This window comes from Pseudorca crassidens, chromosome 15 (genome assembly GCF_039906515.1).
Source record: "Pseudorca crassidens isolate mPseCra1 chromosome 15, mPseCra1.hap1, whole genome shotgun sequence".
In the NCBI taxonomy this organism is placed as follows: Eukaryota; Metazoa; Chordata; class Mammalia; order Artiodactyla; family Delphinidae; genus Pseudorca; species Pseudorca crassidens.
The window spans coordinates 37112501-37134236 of NC_090310.1; the positions used below are offsets into that span (position 1 = coordinate 37112501).

Consider the following 21736-nt stretch of genomic DNA (forward strand, 5'->3'; position numbering starts at 1 on the left):
ATCAACTACACGAAAAAAACTGCAAAAACCACAAACACCTGGAGGCTAAACAATATGCTACTAAACAACGAATGAGTCACTGAAGAAATCAAAGAAGAAATTAAAAAATACCTGGAGACAAATGAAAATGAAAACACAATAATCCAAAATGTACATGATACAGCAAAGGCAGTTCTAGAGGGAAGTTTATAGTGATACAAGCCTACCTCAGGAAACAAGAAAAATCTCAAATAAACAATCTAAACTTACACCTAAAGGAACCAGAAGAAGAAAAATAAACAAACCCAAAGTTAGTAGAAGAAAATAAATCATAAATATTAGAGCAGAAATAAATGAAATAAAGACAAAAAATAGAAAATAATCAATAAAACTAAGAACAGTTTCTTTGAAAAGATAAAAAAATTGATAAGCCTTTAGCCAGACTCATCAAGAAAATAAGAGAGAGGGCCCAAATCAATAAAATCAGAAATGAAAAAGGAGAAGTTACAATGGACACCACAGAAACACAAAGGAATATAAGACATTACTATGAACAGTTATACACCAATAACATGGACAACCTAGAAGAAATGGACAAATTCACAGAAATGTACAATCTCCCAAGACTGAAACAGGAAGAAATAGAAAATATGAACAGACCAATTACCAGTAATGAAATTGAATCAATAAAAAACAAAACAAAACAAAACAAACCTCCCAACAAACAAAAGTCCAGGACCAGATGTCTTCACAGGTGAATTCTACCAAACATTTAGAGAAGAAAAATTCTTCTCAAACTATTCCAAAAAATTGCAGAGGAAGTAATGCTTCCAAACTCTATCTACAAGGCCCTGATACCAAAACCAGACAAAGATACAGCACAAAAAAAGAAAATTATAGGCCAATATCACTAATGAACATAGATGCAAAAATCCTCAACAAAATATTAGCAAACTGAATTCAACAACACATTAAAAGGTTCATACACCATGATCAAGTGGGATTTATCCCAGGGATGCAAGGTTGGTTCAATATCGGCAAATCAATCAATGTGATGCACCACATTAACAAACTAGAGAATAAAACCATATGATCATCTCAATAGATGCAGAAAAAGCTTTTGGACAAAATTCAACATCCATTTATGATAAAAACTCTCCACAGCGTGGATATAGAGGGACCATTCATCAACATAATAGGGCCATATATGATAAGCCCACAGCTGACATCATACTTGACAGCGAAAAGCTGAAAGCACTTCCTCTCAGATCAGGAGTAAGACAAGGATGCCCACTCTCACCACTTTCATTCAACATAATATTAGAAGTGCTGGCCACAGCAATCAGACAAGAAAAAGAAATAAAAGGAATCCAAACTGGAAAGGAAGAAGTAAAACTGTCACTGTTTGCAGATGACATGATACTGTACATAAAAATTCGAAAGATGCTACCAGAAAACTACTAGAGTTCATCAATGAATTTGGTAAAGTTGCAGGATACAAAATTAATACACAGAAATCTGTTGCATTTCTATACACTAACAACGAAAGATCTGAAAGAGAAATTAAAGAAACAATCCCATTTACCATCACATCAAAAGAATAAAATACTTGGGGATAAACCTACCTAAGGAGTCAAAAGACCTGTACTAAGAAAACTATAAGATGCTGATGAAAGAATTCGAAGGTGACACAAACAGATGGAAAAATATACCATGTTCTTGGATAGGCAGAATCAATATTGTGAAAATGACTATACATAGAAAATCCTCAAGATGCCACAAAAAAAACTACTCATCAATGAATTTGGTAAAAGTTGCAGGATACAAAATTAATAGACAGAAATCTACTGTGTTTCTATACACTTACAACAAATTATCAGAAAGAAAATGAAGGAAACAATCCCGTTTACTGTCACATAAAAAAGAACACAATACCTAAGAATAAACCTACCTAGGGAGATAAAAGACCTGTACTTGGAAAACTATGAGACACTGATGAAAGAAATTCAAGACAACACAAAGTGGTGGATATACTGTGTTCATGGATTGGAAGAATTATTATTATTAAAATGACCATACTACCCAAGGCAATCTACAGATTCAATGCAATCTCTATCAAAATACCAATGACATTTTTGACAGAACTAGAACAAATAAGTCTAAAATTTGTATGGAAACACAAAAGGCCCCAAATAGCCAAAGCAATCTTTAGAAAGAAGTCTAGAGGTGGAGGTATCATGCAAAGCTACAGTAATCAAAACAATATGGTACTGGCACAAAAACAGACAAATAAACCAATGAAACAGAATACAGAACCCAGAAATAAACCTATGCACCTATGGTCAATTAATTTACAACAAAGGAGGCAAGAATAGGCAATGGGGAAAACACAGTCTCTTAATTAAGTTGTGCTGGGAAAACTGGACAACTACATGTAAAAGAGTGAAATTAGAACATTTTCTCACATCATATACAAAAGTAAACTCAAAATAGATTAATGATCTAAATGTAAGACCAGAAGTCATAAAACTCCTAGAAGAAAACATAGGCAGGACACTTTTTGACATAAATCGTAACAATATATTTTTGGATCTGTCTCCTAAGGCAAAGGAAACAAAAGCAAAAATAAACAAATGGGACCTAATTAAACTTAAAAGCTTTTGCACAGCAAAGGAAACTATTGACAAACAAAAAGATAAACTACTGAATGGGAAAAAATATTTGCAAATAGTATATGACTGATAAGGGGTTAATATCCAAAATATATAAACAGCTCATTCAACTCAATATCAAAGAAAAAACAACCTGATTTTAAAATGGGCAGAAGATCTGAATAGGCATTTTTCCAGTTTGGATGGAAGGGTGTGAAAGCCACTGTGAAGTAGACTAAGTAATGCATGGGTGATGAGATAAAGCAGGCAACATGCTTAGCCCATTTTAAGAGAGTTTTGATTGTGCAGGGTTGCAGGGCATGGAGTGGTGGCTGGAAAGACAGGTAGGCTCAAGAGAGTGTTTTTCCAGATCACACTAATATGTTCATGGAAATGACCCAAAGAGAGAGAAGTTGGTGATGTAGATGAGAGAGGAAATTATCAAACAAGTGAACTCTTGAGAAGGTGAGGTGGGTGGGTACTTGAGCTGGTGTTGAAGCAAGCAAGTTTGTAGGTTTGTGACAGGGATAAAATAGAGTTCTTGTTGGATGGTGTTTATTTTCTCAATGAAGTATAAGGTAAGATTCCTCTCTGAAAGCAACATGAGGACTGAGGAGAGGGAGAGAGGGAAGTGTTGGGAACCAATTTGAGGTCTAAGATAATTACAGGGCTGACTTCTGCTCCCACCCCACATCAGAAATCCACTTATAACTTTATAGTCAGCCTTCCATATCCAAATGTTCCACATCCACAGATTTAACCAAATGGGGATAGTGTAGTACCATAGTAACCTATTTATTGAAAAAATCTGTGTATAAGTGGACCCACACAGTTCAAACCTGTGTGGTTCAAGGGTCAACTGTAATTTAAAGGAAAATCAAGTAAAATCTTCATCTGAGCTCAGTTACTTGGGTGCATGTAATTAGAGTTCACACAATCAAGGGCCCCTCTAAAGCCATCTCAAAGAATTTGATTTTAACCTGAAGGCAACTGGGAACCATCAAGGGTTTTTAAGGAGAAGGAAACATGATCAGAGTCCTGTATTTTCAAGTGCACTCTGGCTGGGGTGTGGTGTCTTTCTAGGAAATACCAAAGGCCTAGGGATCCAGACCATTACAGCTTCCAGTGCCCTTGGTGAGGACAGGGATAGGAGAGACAACTGTACACTCAGTACATGCAAACAATTACTCCAGACGTCTCAGGTATGGCATACTTGTGCACGCTCTCTTTAGGAAGTATAAATGTTATTTCTTCTCCAGTGCTAGACTGGAAAATTGCATTTGGTGTGTGTTGATAAATCAGATGAGAAATCTTCTCCATGTTACAGTGAGGTTTTTTCACTAAAGTCATATAATATCCTGCACCTGAAACAACATTTAAAAGATCATGAAACAGTTTTACCCTTTTCAGTCACATTTAGCATTCTATATCCTAGAACAGGATAGCTCCACAGGACAGGGAAGCTGGTGAGCCCTGCAGACTTGAATTTAAACCACAGTGAACTTGCCTTTGAAGGTCTATAATGCTACTCTTGAGTCTTACCTTCTACTCCATAGTTGGGAGGTGATAATAGCACATTTAGCAATGCTAGGCAAAATAAAGGAGGGTTGTATTAAGGGCAACACTCTCTTTAAGTGATAACTAATGTGGGGAAGTGAAAACTTAGTAGGTAGGGGCCTTGGACATTAAGGTTAAGAACAAGTATACCTCTATCATAATTAAATTATGTTTTTGAGGATACATACCTTATGGTATTCTAAACATTCTTTCAGAAATTACTAGTAACACTTGTTACTACACTGCTTGCAATGCACTCATTCAACAAACATTCACTGAGCTCTTATGATGTGACAGGCACTCTTCTAGGTACTGAGCACATAGCAGTGGACCAAATAGTCAAAGATCCCTACTCTCAAGGGGCTTTCATTAAAGGGATGTGAGACAGATAATAAGATAAATAAGTAAAATTTAGAGTATATTAGTGACAAGTGCTAAGGCGAAAGATGAACAGGGGAGGGGATACAGAGTATTGGGGATTGTGACTTTAAACAGGGTCACAAGGAAGGCCTTACTGAAAATGTGACATCTGTAAAAGGACTGAAGACCTAAGGAAGAGGAGAAGCCATGACAATATGTGGCCCGGAGGAAGGAGCAGGCCCAGTATGCTGGATAAGAAAGGGGGCCATGAGGCAGGAGCAGACCAAAGCAGCTGAAGAACTTTAGGAAATGTGGTCAGGGTAATAGGACCAGGCAAAGCAAGGCCTTTGGGCCACTCCCAAGACTCTGCCTTTTCCTTTCAGTGGGACAGGAAGTCATTGGTGGACTGAGCAGAAGAGTGACACACTCATTCTGACAAATGGGCAGAGGCCAGGGGTGGGTTAGAAGCAACTGCCATAATGCAGGTAGAGGGACGGCAGCCTGGACCAGGACGCTAACAAGTGGTAGAGGTGGGAGGAAAGCAAGTTCACTAGAGTTTGCAGGTGGATCAGTTATGGGCTATGAGAGACAGAGGATCAGGGAGCCCCCAAGGTTCTGGCCAAGCACCTAGAAGAATGGAGCTGCCGGGCTTCCCTGGTGGCGCAGTGGTTGAGAGTCCTCTTGCCGATGCAGGGGACACGGGTTCGTGCCCCGGTCCAGGAAGATCCCACATGCCGTGGGGCAGCTATGCCCGTGAGCCATGGCCGCTGAACCTGTGTGTCCAGAGCCTGTGCTCCGCAATGGGAGAGGCCACAACAGTGAGAGGCCCACATATAGCAAAAAAAAAAAAACCAGAAAAAAAAGAATGGAGCTGCCTTTACTGTGGGGGAGATGGTTTGGCAGTAAAGAGCTGGAGCTCAGCTCTGCACAGGTTTTGGACAAGTCTTTCAGGTCTGTTCACCGTCTATGTGGATGTGTGGAGTAGGCAGTTAAATACACAAATCTGGAGTTCAGTTGAGAGGTCCAGCCAGAGATACATACGTTTTTCAGCCAGGTAAGTATTTAAAGTCAGGACACTGGATGAGATCACTAAGTCAGTGGGCAGAGGAAGAAAAGTAAAGCAACCAAGGCATTTCCATGTTTAGAAGTAGAAGTGATGCAAAGGAGCATTCAGAGACATAAGAGGGAAACACAGAGGTCTGGGGGTCCAGGAAAACAAGGGGAGGATGTTTGTGGTGGGATGCTGATGAGGAGCACACCCAGTTGTGGAAACAACTCGCACTTTTGCATGCACTAGCTCCCACTTTGAGGAACATGGTATCTTAATCTCCGTTTTATAGATCAGAAAACTAAGGCCAAAAAAGGATGAACTAACTTGGTAGAAAGGATGAAGAGGGAGTAAACTACCAGAGTGGAACTCAAACACAGGCCTTCTAACTCCAAGTCTCAGAGATTTTTTCTGCTTCATTCCTTCTTCGTTCTCACAAGCCCCTCTGCCTGGGGCCTCGGGTCTCTACCCACAGGTAGCAGAACAGGATGTCTAGAGAAGACCTCTCCCTGCCTGATCTCAGGGGCCCTTCAGGAACGTTACCAATGGATACTTTCTCCAGCACACTGGGCCAGCAACGCTGACCCCACACAGAATGGAGTTTCGGCTGCCTGCCCGGGGCCGCTCACCATATTTCTGCTTCAGGAACAGAGATGACCCGCAGCACTGCAGCTCTCCCTTGGCCATGATGGCGATGCGGTCCCCCAGCAGGTTGGCCTCATCCATGAAGTGGGTGGTCAGCAGGATGGTGCGGTCACTTTTGTGCTGCTGAGGAAGGTCCCAGATGGCCCTCCTGGAGATGGCGTCAACGCCTGAGGTTGGCTCATCCAGCATCAGCACCTGAAGGGCAGAGGAATGACCTTGTGATGACGGCAGAGTCACGTCCCAGGCCCCGGCTGGCTGCACTGCAGGCCCTATGTGACTGGAGGTCAATGAAGATTCAGCAGTACCACCCACACGAGACTGCCCATCCAGGGTGTCCAGAGCTGAGGTGCCTGGGCCATGGCTGAAGGGCCTGCAGCCAGCCCAGGCCAAGTGGGAACTATAAAGTGATACTTCTGGGCCCTGCTGACCCAACGTGTTTGTCTACTGCATGTGGGGGCCCTGACCTGTGTCTTTAAGGAAGCCAGGCCCTGCCGCCCCCTACCTTGGAGCCTGCGATGAGGGTGATGCCGATGAGGGCGATGCCAATGGAGAGCTTGTGCCTCATTCCCCCACTCAGGAACCTGCTCCGGGAGTCCCGTTTGTCCTCCAGACTGAGGATGTGCAGCACACAATTGATTTCTTCAGGGCACTTCTGGCGCAACAAGTCTTTCAGCTGAAATAGCAGAGGACAGAGATCTGGCAGCAGCTTCTGACGGGAGGCTGGCTCGTCCAACAAGCATTTTGCTTGAACAGCAGTCCTCCCTTATCTGAGGTTTCGGTTTCCACAGTTTTAGTTACCCACCACCCACAGTCAACTATGGTTTGAAAATATTAAATGAAAAATTACAGAAATAGGGGACTTTCCTGGTGGCGCAGTGGTTAAGACTCCGCCTGCCAATGCAGGGGACACGGGTTTGAGCCCTGGTCCAGGAAGATCCCACATGCCACGGAGCAACTGAGCCCGTGCGCCACAACAACTGAGCCTGTGCTCTAGAGCCCTCGAGCCACAACTACTGAGCCTGCATGCCACAATTACTGAAGCCCGTGCATGTAGAGTCAGTGCTCTACAAGAGAAGCCACCGCAGTGAGAAGCCCGTGCACCGCAACGAAGAGTAGTCCCCGCTCACTGCAACTAGAGAAAGCCCGCGCACAGCAATGAAGACCCAATGAAGAAGCCAAAAAATACATAAATAAATAAATATTTAAAAATTATAAATAAACAACTCATAGTTTTAAATTGTGCACCGTTCTGAGTATCCTGAACTCTGAAATCCTGTGCCATCCGGCTCTGTCCTGCTCGGGATCCCCAACCATCGACATCGTCTGCCCTTGACATCCAACCGTCGACGTTGTCATGACTTGATGATCCAGGATCACCTGGAGCAGATGATTCTCCTCTGATGTATTGTCACTAGGTCAATAGCCTAATGCTGTGTCACAATGCTTATATCATTCACCTGACTTCATCTCATCACATGGGCATTGTATCATCTCAAATCACAAGAAAGGTAAGTACAGTACAATAAGATATTCTTAGAGAGAGAGAAAGCGAGACCACATTCACATAACTTTAATTACAGTATATTGCTATAATTGTTCTATTTTATTATTATTTTGGTTTTTAAAATTTTTTTTATTTTTTAACATCTTTATTGGAATATAATGGCTTTACAATGGTGTTTTAGTTTCTGCTTTATGACAAAGTGAATCCGTTATACATATACATATATCCCCATCTCTCTTCCCTCTTGCGTCTCCCTCCCTCCCACCCTCCCTATCCCACCCCTCTAGGTGGTCACAAAGCACTGAGTTGATCTCCCTGTGCTATGCGGCTGCTTCCCACTAGCTATTGGTTTAATGTCTTACTGTGCCTAATTTACAAATTAAACTTTGTCATAGGTATGTATGTATAGGAAAAAACATAGTATATATAGACTTCGGTACTATCTGAGGTTTCAGGCATCCACTGGTGGTCTTGGAACAAATCCCCTGCAAATAAGCCAGGACTATTGTATATACATAAACTGTACATAAGAAAGACACACAATAAACTTACTACCTTCAGGGAAAGGGAAAAACAAAAGACTTTTGTATCTTTTTTTTTTTGCCCACACCATGAGGCTTGTGGGATCTTAGTTCCCTGACCAGGGATTGAACCCAGGCCCTTGGCAGTGAAAATGTGGAGCCTTAACCACTGGACTGCCAGGGAATTCCCGGCTTTTGCATCTTGAACCATTTAAATATATGACTTATTAATACTAAGTACCGCAGCATATTAAAAGGATTATACACCATGACCAAGTGGGATTTATCCCAGGAATGCAAGGAAGGTTCAGCATATTAAAAATCAATGTAAGTGTTGTATAATAAAGAATCTGGATGGCCTCTGTCCCCAGTTACTGGGAGGGGCCTCTAAATCCTTGGAGTATAGGGGTGTCTTTGCTATTCCTGGTAGTACCCTCAGGCCACACCTGAGTTTATGCTAATGAGGTGGTCAAGATCTGGGCTGGTCATACCAAAAAGACAAACCATGTGATTTGATGGTTGGGGCTTTGAGCCATGATATCAATCTGACCTCCCAATCTGCTGGGAGGGAAAGACTGCAGACTGAGCTCAGTCACGAGGTCCATGATTCAATCATTCACGCCCATGTAATGAAACCCCAGTAAAAACTAGACACTTGAAGCTTAGGTGAGCTACCCTCTATATAGCAATGTGCCAGGACGGTGACACATTCTGAAGACATGGAAGCTTTTCATTTGGGACCCTCCCAGACATCACCCTATATGTCTCTTCTTTTGGCTGGTCCTGATTCTTTTTTTAAATATTTATTTATTTATTTGGCTGCGCCAGGTCTTAGTTGTGGCACGAGGGATCTTCATTGCAGCATGCGGGATCTTTTTATTTAGTTGTGGCATGTAAGCTCTTAGTTGTGGCATGCAGGATCTAATTCCCTGACCAGGGATCGAACCCATGTCCCCTGCATTGGCAGGTGGATTCTGAACCACTCTGCCACCAGGGAAGTCCCCTGGTCAATTGATTTTTGACAAAGGTGCAAAGACCATTCAATGGGGAAAAAAACAGTCTTTTCAACAAATGGTGCTGGACAACTGGATATCCACATGCAAAAGAATGAATTTGACACCTACCTCATACCATATAAAAATTAGCTCAAAATGAATCAAAGACCTAAATGTAAGAACTAATGTATGGGACTTCCCTGGTGGTGCAGTGGTTAAGAATCCGCCTGCCAATGCAGGGGGCACGGGTTTGAGCCCTGGTCCGGGAAGATCCCACACGCTGCAGAGCAACTGAGCCCATGTGGCAGAACTACTAAGCCTATGCTCTAGAGCCCGAGAGCCACAACTACTGGGCCCATGTGCCGCAACTACTGAAGCCTGCGAGCCTAGAGCCCGTGCTCCCCAACAAGAGAAGCCACTGCAATGAGAAGCCCGCGCACCACAACGAAGAGTAGCCCCCGCTCGCCACAACTAGAGAAAGCCCGCACGCAGCAACGAAGACCCAACGCAGCCAAAAATAAATAATAAAATAAATAAATAAATAAATAAATTTATTTTAAAAAGAACTAATGTTTGAAACTCTTAGAACGAAACATAGGTGGGAATCCTATGCAATGCTTTTTATTTTTAAATTTTATTTATTTATTTATTTATTTATGGCTCTAGAGTGGACAGATGTATGTATTATTTATTTGTTTATGATTATTTATTTATCATTCATGGTCTGCATTTTGGCAGAATTTGCAATTACATTAATTAATTAATTCAGTCATTCATTCAATGATATTTGTTGAGTGCCTATCCTTTGCCAAGCGCGGTTCCAGGCACTGTGGATCCAGAAGTGAACAGAACAAGCTTTCTAGGGAGAGGGATGGGGGAGACAGAGAAATAACACACACACACACACACACACACACACATATATATGTATACACAAACCAGATGAGCACAGACTGTGATGAATACTAGGAACAGAATATAAGGGAATGCAATAGGGGAGTGTCTATGGAGTGTTTCTATCAGTCGGCCTTCTTAAACAATGTTTGTACCTGACTTGCCTCCTTGATCACTTAGCCTGTTGTCTAGCTGGATCACCCTTCAAGTACTGAGGACCTCACAAGTCTACATAGAAGGGGAGGCCTTCCCTAAATGATCATGCTGCCAGAAGTAGCAATGCCTGTATCTGAGAGAGGACCACCTGTCTGGAGACATTACTGCACCCCCATCCTGATGCATCCAGAGCCCATCCAGCATGTATCTGCTGGGCTGAAACTTGGTTTTTAAAGTCCCAGTACCAAAGGCACCTCAGACCAAACTTCACAATATTGCTGCTCTTCAAATGCCTTCAGTGGAAGGTGCATCAGCAACCTGTGAGGAGAATTGTGGCAGCTTGACTTTGAAGTGCTCCTAGCTTCCCAGCCGTTTGGTGTTCTGTATGTAACACAGAAGAACTGGTGGGCTTTCAGAGTGCCTCAAAATTTAGAAATGCATCTCACTGGTTTTATACAGAGCTTTACATAGGTTAAGCCTTCAATAAATATATGTTTCTTGAATGAATGAGTTTTCAAATATCACAGATATTATTTTAGTTAATGGAATATGAAAGAATTATTTAGGCATAAAAACTATTCTGAAACAGATAATTTTAGAATAATTCACCAGGTATCATTCTAAAAGTGCCCCTGGCAATCAAAAGTAAGTGGATGAAATGTTTGGTTGAGAGATTAGTGGTGCCTCACTGTACCGGAAAGTTCTACCTGGAAGGAAACATGCTAAGCAGTGTTCACAACTTCCTGATAGTGTTTGAAACTAAGTTCCTCAGATTGACCAAAAGAGTCAAAGATTCCCTTTTCCTGCTACAGAGTAATGTGAACAACCAGGCACTACTACGTAGATAGTAAAAAAACAAACAACAAACAAAGATGCCAGTGAAATCTGATGAGGGGAGATGGAGCCAAAACATCTAGATCTGGATCAACAATTTCTTCAGCACTTCCTCAGGAGGGCTGACCCCACACACATATCTGTGAGCATGCCGCAGGTGGTGGTTTTGCCTGCTCCATTGTGCCCCAGGAGAACAGTGATCTGCCCTCGGTACAAGTTTATGGTCAGATCTTTGACTGCCATATGTTCATCCTTTCCCTTGTAGAACACCTGTTGAAAAGCCAACTCTGACTGACAGTGTAATATGCACACGCATGTGGCATTTCTGAAGAACCTGTGACAGGCCGAGCACCCACACCAACTTCCTCCGAAAGTTCATCAGTGGGACTCCAAGTGGAAATCCATAAGGGAGCTCCTTCTTTCAGAGTTTAGCTGCCTGGAGCTACTGAGGACCATGATGGGGAGCAACACCAGGGGGGTTTCCCTGGCCTCTGGAGCCTGGTGGTAGAGCAGCTGAACCACAGAGGCCAGAGCTCAAGGACGAAGGGCTCTGAGCTTGAACGAGAACTTCTCTCTGCTTCTCGAGCCACACCTTGCTCTGCACTGCCTGGCTAGTCCCCTGAGAAAGGGCACCCTGCCTCTTTTGTGGGCGGTGTTGATCTAGGGAGAGAACACCAGACAGTCTGTCCTGTTTTCTAAATCAAATGTCTCCAGTATTTTATTTTATTTTATTTATTTATTTATTTTTTTTTGCGGTACGCGGGCCTCTCACTGTTGCGGCCTCTCCCGTTGCGGAGCGCAGGCTCCGGACGCGCAGGCTCAGCGGCCATGGCTCACGGGCCCACCCGCTCCGGGGCATGTGGGATCTTCCCGGACCGGGGCACGAACCCGTGTCCCCTGCATTAGCAGGTGGACTCTCAACCACTGCGCCACCAGGGAAGCCCTCCAGTATTTTAAATACCATTTTTTTTTTCTTATTATACAAGTAATTCACATATGAGTATAAGGAAGAAAATAAAATCACCCACAATGCCACTTGCAGAGATACATCACACTTCATCACATTTCAGCTCTGTGCCATTCCTCACACATACCAGGCGCACTCCTTTTGAGAGGCTTCTATCTTTACTGTTTTCCCAGTCTTAGACTTGGTCTGTCTTGTTCATGCTGAATTCCTAGTGCCTGAAACTGTGCCTGATTTCTGTCCTGTCTAATTGCATCTGGGCTGGACTTGGGGTTTGGAGTGCAGACATTATAGTTGGGTGAGACTTAGACGTCACTTCTTCCCACCATTTATCTAACTGTGTTTGGAAGCAGGGTGCTGCGGAAAGGAATTTGGCACACTTCTCCTGCCCCCACATCCATCTGGTATGATTAATTTGAATCAAGTGTGATGGTCCTCTTCCCTAACTTCTCAGTCTCCCTTTTGCAGTTGAGGTGGACATATGGCAGAATTCTGGGCAATAAGAATAAGGGGTGATCTACTGAAGGGCAGAAAAGAAGGAAGGAAGGAAGGGAGGGAGGGAGGAAGGAAGGAAAGAAGGAAGGAAGGAAGAAGTCCTCCCAAAAGAAAGCCCCTCGCTCTTATCTTTCCCTATAGATGAGCTACAGCAGCCATCTTGCAACCGGGAAATGACAAGCACGCAGATGAGAGCTATATGCTTCCACTGGCCCAGGGAAAATAAATGAAAGCAAGTGAGCAGAAAGAGCAGGGGTCTGGGACAGCTTTGCTGAGCAGCTGAAATCATGCCAGAACCATGTGCCTGCAGACTGCTTGTTATGTGAAAAGAGGAAACGAAATCCCTGCTTATTGAAGCTACAATAAATTGGGTGAAGACTGGAGCATTCCAAGCTGCTACCACAGTATGTAAAGGAGCTGGGATGATCCCCCATGCTGTGGAGCCCCTGGGCCAGCATGTGATGCACTTGATCCCATAGGCCAAGGAAGGCAACACAAAGTATTGAGCTAGCACCTTGACTGTGACCTTGTATCAGTCATACAGAGGACACTGCCTCTCCTTAAGCTCATCATATTTGAAGAATGGAAGATTCCAAACAAAAAAATAATGCCCTGGAGGACACACCAGGGTACAGAGCTTATATCCAGTCATCCTGTCAGGGGAGTCCTTAGTCAATGCAGGACTCAGCAGACACTGGTGAAAGAACAAACACTTCTGCATCTGGAAGCCAGCAGTGAAATCTGGTTTACTATTTGATTTGGTTATGTAAAAACACTGGTGGATCAAAGTCAGCCATCAAATGACTGAGTTCCAGGGTGTCCCCAACAAGAGGTGTTTGGCTTTTGCAAGACTGTTTCAAGAAAGATCATCTAGATCCTCCATCCAGTCACTTAACTTTATGACAGAAAACAGGATATTTTACATTATACTCCTAATTTTGAGGATAACATTACAGAAGGGAATTAAAAATCTATCACAAAATGTACCTTGTAACCACTGGCAGAATAAAACAGAAGCCTCTATGCACTATTTCTCAAGTCCTTGGAAGAAGATTTGTGAGCTGATACCTTGTATAGATGTTGGATTTCAATTCCTTTTATCAAATCAGTAGGCTCTTCCTGAATGAACTTGCTTTTCAGAGCTTTCTGAGGATCCCCCAACTCCAGCACTGAATTCGTAAAGGATATAGGTTCTCCACACCAGTAGGAGGGCTAGAGAGGAAGTCAACTTACATTAATACATGTAGGTGAATTGGCTCTCTTCTTCTGGAAGATAAATATTTTGGTAAATTAAATTCTCACACTTCCCTCCCCCAACCCCCACCCCAGCCTCACCCACCGGAGCTTCCTGGTATCGAACACTTAATGGTGCCTGAAGAAGTCAAGAATTTGCTCACAGACTTACTACTAATAAACTGCATTTCAACCTACAACCGTCTGGAGGATGGAGCTAAAAATGATGCCTCATATCCACACTCCTGGTGTACTGGGGAAGCTGTTGTGTTGGCAATCAGCACCCCTGTGGGCTGAGGCCTGGAGAAATACTGGCGTTAACAATCTACCCACTTCCCACAGACCAAGAAGGGCAAACATGGCAGCCTTTGCCGAGGCCTGAAGTGAGTACCTGTGCAATTCAGATGAGATCAGACTGAATCTGCAAGAGGACTGAATCAGGCATGATGGGTTCAACTTTGTAGGAAAATTTACTCACCATAGGACAGAAAAGATTTGGAGAGCTTCATGGGGTTGTCAACGAAAGCTGTGCCCCATGCCCGTGCCCCCAGGTCACAGAGGTCTCAAAGATCTTCAGGGCCTTGCCACCAGCCCAAAGAGGAAAGAGGCCAAGGAGTCCTGAGGGCTTTAGCTTGTTGGGGTGGCATTCTGTGAGAGAATGCAGGGCCTGCCACTCAAGTGGGCACATGTGAGACAGCCACAGGCACTCTTAAGGGGACTCTGCACAGGGTATCAGCAGTGGGGCAAGAGTCAGACTCATTAATTATGCTCCCTTGGCAACCACAAGTTGATAGGTTTGGGGTGAATCCAGGTTAGAGAACTGCACTTAGATTTCCAGGAGTTTGAGGTTGTAACCAACACTACAAAGAGGGATAGGAATATTGATGACGAGCTATAAAAATTCTAATGTCAATCTATAAAACAGCAGCATCGGTACTCACCATGAGAAAGAAGTACCAAGGTTTGGGTGTACCATACAGCCCCTGGGAAGACAGACTCCACATACCAGGCCACCAAGCCATTTAAGAGTCCAGCAGTAGCATCAGCAGCACCTGAGTGAAGTTAAACTCTCCTCCTATACTGCCCATGTTCCTCCATTGGATGCCTGTGCCTATTCCAAAGGAAGGAAAACAGTCACCACATCGAAGACAGAGAAAAGTTACCAGAACTTTCCAATCAAACAGTTGGAGAACAAGCCAATGAGAAGACTGGAGTATTCATGTCTGGGGTATTAAGGGACAAAAGTTAGGCACAGGAAAAGAAAAGCTAGCTGTTGGTTTCTCAAAGAAGGTAAAACTTTTTTTTGTTTTTTGTTTTTTTTGACCATGCCACACAGCTTGTGGGATATTAGTTCCCCAAACAGGGACTGAACTTGGGCCCAGCCGTGAAAGCACTGAGTCCTAACCACTGGGCTGACAGGGAATTCCCAATAAAACATTCTTATTATTGCCAAAATGATTCTTTGGCACCAAGAAGTGGAAATTTGGTCATCTGAGACACATCTTCACACTCTTGCACATGCTGTCAGGTAAGCCCTTCCTACTCCTCCCCACCTTCTTTGCTTGGTTAATTCTTACTTGGTAGGTCAGCACAGGTATCTCCTTCCCCAGCAAGCATGTATACTCACTCTCTTGGGTTATATGTCTAACCCACGTGCATCTGGGGCACCCTGCGCTAATTGTGAGGATTGAAGGTCTCACTCCGCACTGTGAAACTGCTCACTTATTGCCAACCCCAGCTTGGGGCCAGGGACTGTCAGCTTATCTCAGTATCTCCAACATCTGACCCAGGACCTCATATGCAGCAGCTGCTCAATACATACATATGCCATGAAGAAAGGAGTGCTGAGGATGGGCTTGGGACCAATTCCTGGGTGAGTATAAAGATAAGTATCCTTTGTGATGCCAAGTGTCTAATCTGAATGCAAGCTGACTAAGCTTCTCATGTAAAGCATCCAAGATACCCTGCATCTGTTGCCACACGGCAGGATTGAGGAGGTGGTAACTAGCAACACCAGAGGAGACATTCAAATACTGATGAGCAGACAGATGGGCTAGAACGGTGCTCCTCAAACTTTCCCGTGCTTACTGATCACGTGGGGATTTTGTTCTGATTAAGTGCGTCTGGATGGGCCTGGGAGTCTGCATTCCTAACAAGCTCTCTGAGGGTTCTGATGCTGCTGGTGCACAGGCCACGCTGTGAGGGGCGAGGGGCCAGGAAACCTCTGATGCCCTTCCTGAGATGAGATTCTATGACTTGTGTCTGTCTTTGTGCCAATCGAGAGCCTTGCCTTTCACCATGGCTTACAGACAGGTCTCGCAAACCTCAGCTGCCATAAACAGTCAGCACACTTAGTTTGTGAAAGCCAGGTGCATCCTTGTTCAGTGTAAGTCTGCAGTGTCCGAAAAGAAGAAAGAGACAAGGCTCCTTCCCTACCTCAGCAGACATTTGATTGCCAGTTAACTTTATTTATTTATTGGGAATATACATATCAAGTATATAAAATGGAGTTTAACAAGCAATTACACAGGAAGTACTTTGTACAACTACCACCCAAATCAATAACCCCCAAAACCCCAAATGTGCACACCCCCTTTACAACTTCACCATCATCTTTGTCTGTAGGCAGCATCTAGTTCGGTTTTGCCTTTTTATCTAAACTGACTCTTTTTAATTGGTACGTTTAGATTATTCACATTTAATGTGATTATTGGTTGGATTAAAATCTACCACTTTGCCAGCTCTTTTCTATTTGGTCCAAACTTTTCTTTGTTTCTTTTTTCCTCTTTTTGTTGCATTAATGGGGACTTTTTTTTAATCATTCCATTTTATTTCTACTATCGATTTATTACTTATACCTCTAAAAATTTTTTTAGTGTTGTTCTAGGGTTTAAAATCATCTTTAGTCTATCTTCAAATAATATTATACTACTTCATGTGTAGCATAAGGATCTTACAACAATTTCCAGTTTCCAGTTCTTCCCTCCCACCCTTTGCTACTGTTGTCATACATTTCATTTTCACATAAGCTATAAACACAATACATTGTTATCACTTTTGCTTTAGACAGTCAGTTCTCTTTTAGAGCCAGAAACCTCCACAAAAGACAAAATAAATTGTATCTTCCATTTTCAGTGCTCTTAATTTCTTTGTGCAGATCCAAGCTTCTGTCTGATATGATATTGTTTTTGCTTGAAGAACTCAACATTTCTCGTCATGTCTCCCAGCAATTGATTCTGTCACTTTGGTTTGAGAGAGTCTTCATTTCTCCCTAATTTTCCCCTGGATATAGAACACTGAGTTGACAAGGTTTTTCTTTCAGTACTTTCTTTAAATATGTCACTTCATTTTCTTCTAGCTTGCATATGTTTATTGGCTATTTGGAAATGTCTTTTCATGAAGTACCTATTTTTGCCTGTTTTTCTCTTTACTATAAAGTATGATATATAATTGATTTTATGAATTCTTTAAATATTCTGGATACAAGCCTTTTGCAGGTTAAATGTATCGAGCATCCTCTCCCACTCTGTAGCTTCTCCTTTCATTCTCTTCATGGTGTCTTAATTTTAATGTCATTATTTATCAGTCTTTTCCTGATGGTTAGTTATTTTTGTGTCTTGCTTAAGAAATCTTTCCTACTTCAAGTACATGAATGTACTCTCCTATATCATCTCCAAAAAAGTTTATAGTTTTTTTTTTTAAAGACACCAATTGTACTTAATATTTGTTACTTTTTAAAAAATTTATTTATTTTTGGCTGTGTTGGGTCTTTGTTTCTGTGCAAGGGCTTTCTCTAGTTGTGGCAAGCGGGGGCCACTCTTCATCGCGGTGCGAGGGCCTCTCATTATCGCGGCCTCTCTTGTTGCGGAGCACAGGCTCCAGACGCGCAGGCTCAGTAGTTGTGGCTCACGGGCCTAGTTGCTCCGTGGCATGTGGGACCTTCCAGGGCTCGAACCCGTGTCCCCTGCATTAGCAGGCAGATTCTCAACCACTGCGCCACCAGGGAAGCCCCACTTTATAGTTTTTTTACATTGGAATTGATATCTGCATATGGTGTGAATTCAAAGTCCAATTTCAATTTTTTCCATAAGGTTCTTTAGTTGCTCCAGCACCATTTATTAAATGCCACTGCTCTGAAGTATCATCTCTGATATTTAACAATGCATTTATCTCTCCCTTCTTTTCTGTTCTATTAGTCTATTTGTCAACCATAATCTTAATTACCATTGCTTTATGATAAATCATGAAATCCGGTAAAACAAGTTTTGCTGTTTTGTTCTTCCTCAAGAGTTCTTGGCTATTCTTGGTCCTTTATACTCCCATGTACATTTGAGAATCAGCTCATCGAGTTCTATTTAAAAAACAAAACAAAACAAAAGTACTGCTGGAGTTTGGATTGGGTAGGAGTTAGCTGTTACTTCTTTCCACAATTTATTTATTTGTGTTTGAGAGCAGGTTGCTGCTGAAAGGAATCTGGCAAAGTTCACCTGCCCTCACATCTCTTTGATCATGATTGTTCTTCCCTGACTTCTCATCCCCCTTTGCAGTAGAAGAGGTCATGTGACATAATTCCTCTCCCACACCACTTCTTTTTGACTCAACCAATCTTTTGATTATTCCATTTTCTCTCTATTAAGTTTGAAAGTTATACATTGTTCCTAGCCTTTTCCTGGTTGGCTCAGTAGTGAATTACCTGGTACATTGCTGCAAAGTCTAAAGTTAATCAATATCTTTACTCCCCTTCCAAAAAGTATTTACCCCCACTAATTTCTGACTTTATCTCCTCAAAAACCCTTTTATGTATTTTAATTCTATCTTTTTAAAAAAATCCTAAAGACATCATCATTATCATCATCATTATTATTGTATACAACGTATAAAGCCACTATCTTCAGGCTCCCACTCTTGGCTCCTTTGAAAAGCAATGTCTTTTTTTTTCCCCTCCAGCTACTTTTAAGATTTTTCTCTTGACCTCTGGTGTGCTCAATTTTATGTTGGTATGTCTAATGTAGATTTCTTATTGTAATCTTGTTTGGGATTTGCTGGTCTTCCTGAAATCCAGTTTTGGAACAGGTTTGGCCACCATCTTTTCAAATGTATTTCTCTGCCCTATTCTCTCTTTTCCTACTGGAACTCTTTTGCTCAGAGGTCATTTACTAACAAGAAAACTTTGGGCTTCCATTCGGATGGACTTTCAAGGCAAGGGAGCTAAACGACAAGGCCCAGCGTCCCACCCAGGTGGAGAGCAAAATAGGAGACCTCTCTCACATTAATAGGGGTCCCAGAGATAAATTCAATAGTCACAGGTTGGGTTCCTTGTGACACAGACCCTGAAATGGAGTTTAGTATGCAAGATGTTTATTAAGGAATACCCTTGAGATCAATACCTGTGGAAGGGAAGAGATTGAAACAAGATTAGTCAGGGCTACAAGACAGCACTGACAAGCTTGGGGAGCTGAGATAAAAAGGCCCATCTGAGCATCTATAATAACCCATCCACTAAGTTTTTTATTAGTTATAAAAAGATATTTGGGTATTAATAAGATGACATCTCTGTATTGTTTCTCAACTGGTTCAGAAACTAAGGAGGGGAGAAGGGTGCTATTTACTGGGCCTCTTAAAAACTAAAATCAATCTAGTAAATAATAAATTAACAAATCAATAAATGGAAATTTCAAGTGACAAACCCAGTTGCTCCACAAGCATGCAGGTTCTGATTCTAAGAGGGCAAAATGTTTCTGCCATACAACCAGAGGCCTGATTCATGTTGTATATAGTGATTCCTGCTCAAGATTAAAACCGAAAGCACTGCACTAGACTTACTGAGAAAATGTACAGAGTAATTTTTTTTTTTTTTTCCTGCGGTACGCAGGCCTCTCACTGTTGTGGCCTCTCCCATCGCGGAGTACAGGCTCCAGACGCGCAGGCTCAGCGGCCATGGCTCACGGGCCTAGCCGTTCTGCGGCATGTGGGATCTTCCCAGACTGGGGCACGAACCGGCGTCCCCTGCATCGGCAGACTCTCAACCACTGTGCCACCAGGGAGGCCCCATAGTAATTTTATTTATTCACTCACTAGAAGGCATGCTATCTGATTTGAGCAGATAGGTCAAATGAATAGGAAAGCCTAATCCAGTGAAAGTATGAGGATTCTATATAAGAAATATTATCCTCGGATTTCTAACATTTCATCAATTATATTCTTAGAGATTCCTACCTGCTTATGATCATATGCATTTGTATTTCCTTCAGCTGTAACACTAGACACCATTTATGGGCTATCCTGTGTCTTTCAGGAATGAACACTGAACATAACACACCGTTCATCCAGTCCAACCACCTACCTAAATTCCCTCAATTTCAACAGATAGGCTCCATAAAGCATCTACGTTCATTCACTAACATGTAAGGAATCAGATATACCATTTCAAATATACTTTTCCTCCATAAGTATTTGTAAATCATGGTCTCAACATTGCTTTGTTAAAGAAAACCACTCACTTTCAATAAATTCTGGTCAACTTAACATCCTTTATTAAATTTTAAGCACCCTTAACCCATTTAGACCATCCAAACTTAATAAAGAAATTCATTGGTAGGTGATGCCTCTAACCAGGACATTGGAGATTATCCCAATTGCAGTAAGGGGACCCACAAACTCGACCCAACTTATAACTCCTATCCCTGTTATCTGCTGCTAAACCAAGCTTTATCATTTGGGACCTGGACTCTGGTGATAAAAGCTAACATTGAGCAATGAAGGCACTTGTTAGAGTGTTCAGAGCAGATTATCTTAGTACCACCGAAATGGGAAACTGTTCCATTCAGAAGTACTGTAACCCCACAGACCTCAGGGTCCTACATTTTATTTATTTACTTGTTTGTTTGTTTATGGCTGTGTTGGGTCTTCGTTGCTGCGCATGGGCTTTCTCTAGTTGCGGCGAGCAGGGGCTACTCTTCATTGCAGTGTGCGGGCTTCTCATTCAGTGACTTCTCTTCTGGCAGAGCACGGGCTCTAGGCATGTGGGCTTCAGTAGTTGTGGCATGTGGGCTCAGTAGTTGTGGCTCACGGGCTCAGTAGTTGTGGTGCAGGGGCTTAGTTGCTCCGTGGCATGTGGGATCTTCCCAGACCAGGGCTTGATCCTGTGTCCCCTGCCTTGGTGGTGGATTCTTAACCACTGTGCCACCAGGGAAGTCCCAGCATCCTGCATTTTGATTGACATGTTGGCTGCAATCTTCTGCAATGACTGTAGATGTTGTGGGGAATTCTTCAAACTCCAGAAACATGAGACAAATGAAAACTTCACATTGTACTTTCAACTCCAAAGTGTGGAAGTTGTAACATCTCTGATGGAAGGCCCCCTAGACCAACTTGTGAAAGAAGACTAACTCTGAAGCCTATGAGAATAAAATATGGTATCTGTAATAGCACTACATTATCTGTAAAGTTCTAAAGTGTTATTTGAACTTCTAATCATAAATCTATACATTTTAGATCTATACAACTATATAGGTGTATAATCATTTACATGCTTTAGTTTTTCTCCCAAACTACATTGTAAGCTGCATGGTGTAAACGTCATTCTACATTTCTTAAGTGTTTCTTACAGTACCTACCATAGATGTAAGTATACTGTAAATGCTCAGAACACTGAATAAAATGAGCCAGTTATGTTTATTTGGCAATGAAGGTCAACTCTGCCTGTCAGCAAATGGCAAAACATCAAGGCAGTTTACCTTGAGAAAGGTAAGGTTCACCTTTTGTCTTATATGTGGAGATTAATCGGACTCCCAGTGCCATGGCAACACTGGAGAGGAGACAAAAGGCAATCTTTTGGAAGTGACTCCTTTGGTTGTAGCTGAAAGCGAGGTACAGGTATGGGAGGTAGGTGAAGAAGAAG

The 21736-nt window shown here is 42.5% G+C and overlaps 1 protein-coding gene across 1 annotated transcript in view; it reads right to left on the reverse strand.

Annotated features, from left to right (window-relative positions):
* Positions 1-21736, reverse strand: part of LOC137208020 (ATP-binding cassette sub-family A member 17-like) — a 79791-nt gene that overhangs the window by 31637 nt on the left and 26418 nt on the right. The window contains 5 exon segments of the mRNA XM_067708483.1: positions 3844-3994; positions 6225-6435; positions 6743-6913; positions 13672-13815; positions 14778-14947. Coding sequence (XP_067564584.1) covers positions 3844-3994; positions 6225-6435; positions 6743-6913; positions 13672-13815; positions 14778-14858 — 758 coding nt within the window. The 5' untranslated portion in view covers positions 14859-14947.